Genomic DNA, 5,169 nt, shown 5'->3' with positions numbered 1-5,169 from the left:
CAAAGACAGTAACTTAGAACTTCTGAACGTTTGCTTTCACAGGAAAAAAAAATTAAAATAAAATAAAACAGTGTTCCATTTTGTATTTTTCTTTTCAGTGTCTGAAAGAAGTCACACCTTCCTAGGTCTCCTTGGAATTTTTTCTTTTCTTTTTTTTGCTGGGTAAACTTTAAAAAGTTAGGAGTTCTGTTCTCATCCATGAGAAGCTGCGTGGGTCAGCGTGGGTCTGCGTGTTCTAGAATGAAGCCCCACCAGTGTACCTTCGGTAAAAATGGGATTGGAAAAACCTACTTCCATGTCTAAATCTCGTAGGAGTTTTGGTGGGAAGCCTCTAGTTTCATCTTTTTAGAAGGTGGTGCTCCTTCTGAATCCTGAGAGTTATTTGATGCTTCTGTGGTTATATCATTGTCCCCAGAGGGTTGCATTTCGACTTTCTCTGAACTGTTCATTGAATTTTCCATTGAAGACTGTGAATTCTGTTCATTAGAAGTATCTTCTGATCCGGCTTGCTCCTTCGGCTCTGCATGGACCTCATCGGACTTCACTTCGGGGCCGTCCCCCTGTGCTGCCGAGTTTGGTTCTGGCACTGGGCTGGAGTTGCTGCTGTTCTCCTGCTTAATCGGTGACACATCAGCTATGGAGCTCTGATTGCTGTTGTCATCGTGCATGTCCATCATCCCTGGGGACGAACTGTTCTCCGGGGTGGTCACCTCAGACCCACACTTTTCATCTTTGCCCTTCTTCTTGCTTTTATTTTTCTTCGGCTCTGTAACGGGGACCCACTTATAGATCCGCAGGGATGTGTCACCTACGGTCACCCATTTCTTCTCCCATTTGCGCACTTTCTCGATGGCCGCCATGACCCTCTTGATATCATCTTTGGCCCGGCTCCTGGTCTCGGCTCGAACCGACCGGCCCGACATGGTGCTGGCTAGGCGAGCAAGGCTGCTGGAGCGCGCCCTGGCCCTTCTCGCTTTCCCCTCCTCAGCCGCGCACTCACTCGCACGCACATACACACACACACATGCATGCATCCACACACTCACTCACACACTCGCACACATACACACACTCCTGCACACACACACACACACTCGCACACACACATACATACACACACAAAGCCTGCTGCCGCTGCTCGCTCCGGGCCCAGTGCCCAGATAAATTTTTTAAGGAATTGTTTTCTGCAGTCAATCTTTGTGCTTCCTTTTCCAAGCTGCTGATTCTTTTTTCATAGTTTTCTTGTTTTGCTTTCATTTCTCTCCCCATTTTTTCTTCTACCTCTCTCAATTGATTTTTGAAATCCTTTTTTGAGCTCTTCCAGGAAGGCTTTTTGTTCTTGATACCAATTCACCTTCCCTTGTGAGGCTTCACATGTAGGCAATTTGAGGGTATTGTCCTCATCTGAGTTTGCCTTGGCTTCTTCTCTATTGAAACAGAAGCTCTCAATGAAGAGGGCTCTTTTTTGCTTCTTACTCATTATTGCATCTTATTTATTTATTTTTTAAGTTGAGGTCTGCTCTGGGGGCAACAGGGTCCCTCTTTTGGGCTTCTTGTGCAGGGGTATAGGTGCTGTGTGACCGGCTTTTTACTCTGAGGCCTTTATAATGTGTGCAGTTCACTCCTCCTGCCCTTTCTGTCTAAGCATGCTACATCAGTGTGCCTGGTTGTGCCTATCCTGTTTGTGGCCCTACAGCTGGCAACTTGCCCTCTTGGCTGGTGTAGGTAGGTTTTTCCACTGTCCTTCTTGGCCACCAGATTTTTGAGCCAGGTTCCAGGGGCCTGAGTTATTTGGCTGTGGCATGCAGCTCCTGCTGACTTGCCCTGACCCTCTCGGCGCTGGGCTGCTGCCCTGTGCTGGACCTCCCTTTTGTCCAAGTCAGACTGACCTTTTCCTGAAGTCTTCTAAATTATCTCTGGTTGGAAGACTGTGTCTCTCTGTCTCTTTTCAGGTTCTGTAATTTCAGAATCCATCCAGAGGCTTGATTTAATGTTCTTTTTGAGGGAACAGAAGGAGAGCTCAGGCAGCTTACTGTTTCCTCTCCGCCATCCCATTTTGCTTCTCTTAATCCTATTAATCCAGGGTTTCATAAAAATACTTTTGGATAATAAGGTACCTCCATCAAATCCAGGCAATCCATATATTCATATTAATACTGCATATAGGAAGAAACAGAACTCTCTCCTCCCAGTAAGGATTATATACTGGGGGAAAAGGTCTGACTTGGATAGGAGTCAGGGGGTGTGCCTGAAGAGCATTTCAAAAGTAGATACATACAATTCCCTAATTGCTCTCTCATGTAGATAGAACAAGAATGGAGGATGCATTAGGCCATTTCAAATGGGTCACAGCACACAACTTACTAGCCATAGTTTTTGGCTCCCTAGTCACACATTCGACGTGGCCTGAGCTTTGGGGAATGATAGGGTATATAAAACTTAGGAATGACCTCCAGGAAGGAGTAGACATGGGGCAGAATAAGGTTAGTAAAGTGAATGCCCTTGTCAGAATCAATATGGGTCAGTGGGCCAATGTGGGGAATTATTTCTTTTTGGAGAATCTTGGCAAACAAATTGAGAGAAGTGATTATTAATAACTGATATCTTGGGAGATTCAGAGCTCTCCCCTTCTTCTGAAGTCCTGATTTAAAGTTTAGTCTCTAGAAGGATATTACTGATAATGAGATTGAATTAACTCTCCTCATTCTGGTCAGATCCCTACCAACCTTAAAAGGAATTTAACTTAAGGTGGGGAAGCCCATTGTGTTCTGCTCTAGCTGGGTGGAGATTGAACCTTTTGTCTGGATAGCCAAAGGCTAGGGGTAGTCTGATCTCTGTCCAAGGGTGACATGATGTGATTCTCAGCTCCTCCTTGAACACCGAAGCTCACCTAAACTGTGAGCCTGCCACGATGATTGTCTTTGGTCTATGAGAGATTTCCAAATGACCATACTTTTATTAATGACCTGCTGACCTTATTAATGAAATGATTGAATTACCCCGAAACTCTCTCTGGAACCTCCTTAATCATCATAAAACCCAGCTGTTTCTTGAGCTAGGAAAGGTCTCCATCCACCAGGTGAATTGATCAACAATAACAAGACAGATGGTATAGTGGCCAGATTTAGGAATACAAATGGAACCAGTTCAAAACAGCTCATAAACTAGGGGATGCCCGCCATAGGTAGCAGCATGAACGGCATGTTGATTATATGTTTGGGACGTAGTGCAAGACACACACACATATGAGCAGCTATGTGTGTGATACCTGGGGCAACCCAAATGCTCTTAATTGAATTCGTAATTGCCTGAGTGGCAAAATGACCCCTCCCTCCTTTGTGAACAGACATACCTGGTAATAGAAACTCAGGGGGAGGAGTGATTTGCCCTTCACAATCAAATCAGACCCCAGCAACTTGTTTAGCCTTAAACTGTTGTATCCACTTTTCAGTTTCAGAGTCATCATAGAAAAGAGATATTGTCATTATAATGAGAAACATTTATAGATATGTTCAAAGCCTTCCATGGCAACAAGCTTTATCACTGTATCAGCTCAATCATTTCCTTAGGATCAGTTCCACCAGAATGGGCAGAGCAATGGACAATGGCCAGGGTAGTGAGGAGTTTCAGAGCAGATAAGAGATCTTTGATGAAATCTGCATTTGCAATGACATTACCAGCAGAAGTAAAAAAGCCGCTTTGTAAGCAAAGCATCCCAACAGCATGATAGACACCAAATGCATATCATGGGCCAGTATAAATTGTGGCACTTTTTTCCTTTGGCAAGGTGATATGCCTGTGTGAGGGCTAGTAGCTTAACAGCTTGGGCACTGTACCTGGAAGGTAGCAAAGTTGCCCAATATCATAGTTAGAGCTGGAGTGGCAAGCACCATTTATCATAAAAGAGGGCACATCAATATGCAAAACAGAATCAGGATTGTACAAAGGAGTACAAGAAAGATTATCATCATGTATTTCAGTCAAGTGCTGGTAGAGTTATATGGTGGTTCTCCAGAGCACGACAGATTGGGGAACAAAATAGCAGGATTTAGAATGGCATGGCACTTGAGAATGATATTTTCTTTGCTAAGCAATGTCACCTCATATTTGGCAAGCCTCTGATCCAAAAAGGCCTGAGTTCAGTGGTGAAATAAGAGAGCCTCAATTTCATGGAAACACTGCACTATCAAGGTGGACCCCAAAACCAAGTCACAAGCCTTCTCTACCAAAAGGGTAGTGTGAGAAATAATCATTAATAATTATCTTGGGGGTACCCAGTGTTCTTCCCTTCTTTCTTAGTCCTTTATTCCCCCCGACTCCAAAGTCCATTTCTCCTTATAAGTAAGATTATATTGAATCTGAGTCAAGCCTAACCCAAGCTTACAAAGAATCTTCAGTGGAGACAGATCAGTTTATTTAGAAAACTGAAGGTGAAAACTATTATGCTCTGACCAGATTGGGTGGGTTGGTCTACATTCTTTCTCTGATGTAATTCTTATAAAGATTTGAGTGACCTAAGTCAAGATTTGAATAACCTGAGTCATGTATCCACAAATTTCATTTTAATATAACATAATCTCCAATCATGTCAACCAATTAGATTTTATTGCTATGCGATGAACCTCCTATAGTTAGAAGCTTCTATAAACTGTGACCTCACTGTCATTAGGAGTCTTTGGTCTGAGAGAGATTTCTGATGATCATCCTTTTATTAATAACCTGCCAGCCTATTAATAAAATGATTAAATTACTCAGAAAAAATGTTTTTTATATTTTTAATTGTCACAATGATGGCAACTACAGTCTGTGGGCAGGGAGGTGCTCCAGCAGCTATAGAATCAAGGTGGGCAGAATAATAAGCCACTAGCACAGACTTGGTATGAATGTATGGGTAAGAATACCAGAAGACATGCCACTGGTGTATAAAAAGAGAGAAAGACTTACTATAATCTGAGGGACCTAGTGAAAGTGCCAATAATGGGGCTCTTTTGAGGTTTTCAAGGTCAGAGTGATGTTAGGAATTATATAGGATTATAAAGCTGCAAACATTCCAAATAGACTCTTTAGCCAGAGAAACAAAGGGCCGATAATCTCAGAGTAAAAGAATCCACTACCTGTAGTATCTGGCCATTCCAAGGATGTCATGAACTCCTGCTTAGTTGTGGGTGC

The 5,169-nt window shown here is 43.0% G+C and overlaps 1 protein-coding gene across 1 annotated transcript; it reads right to left on the bottom strand.

Annotated features, from left to right (window-relative positions):
- Nucleotides 1–299: 299 nt before the first annotated feature.
- On the bottom strand, nucleotides 300–1,034 carry LOC122736174 (B-cell CLL/lymphoma 7 protein family member A-like). The gene has a single exon (XM_043978254.1). The coding sequence runs from the start codon at nucleotides 1,032–1,034 to the stop codon at nucleotides 300–302; it is 735 nt and encodes a 244-aa protein (XP_043834189.1).
- Between the last annotated feature and the right edge of the window lie 4,135 nt (nucleotides 1,035–5,169).

This window comes from Dromiciops gliroides, chromosome 1 (genome assembly GCF_019393635.1).
Source record: "Dromiciops gliroides isolate mDroGli1 chromosome 1, mDroGli1.pri, whole genome shotgun sequence".
Taxonomy (NCBI): domain Eukaryota; kingdom Metazoa; phylum Chordata; class Mammalia; order Microbiotheria; family Microbiotheriidae; genus Dromiciops; species Dromiciops gliroides.
The sequence above is the reverse complement of the archived record's forward strand: the minus strand, read 5'-3'. Positions and strand labels throughout refer to the sequence as shown.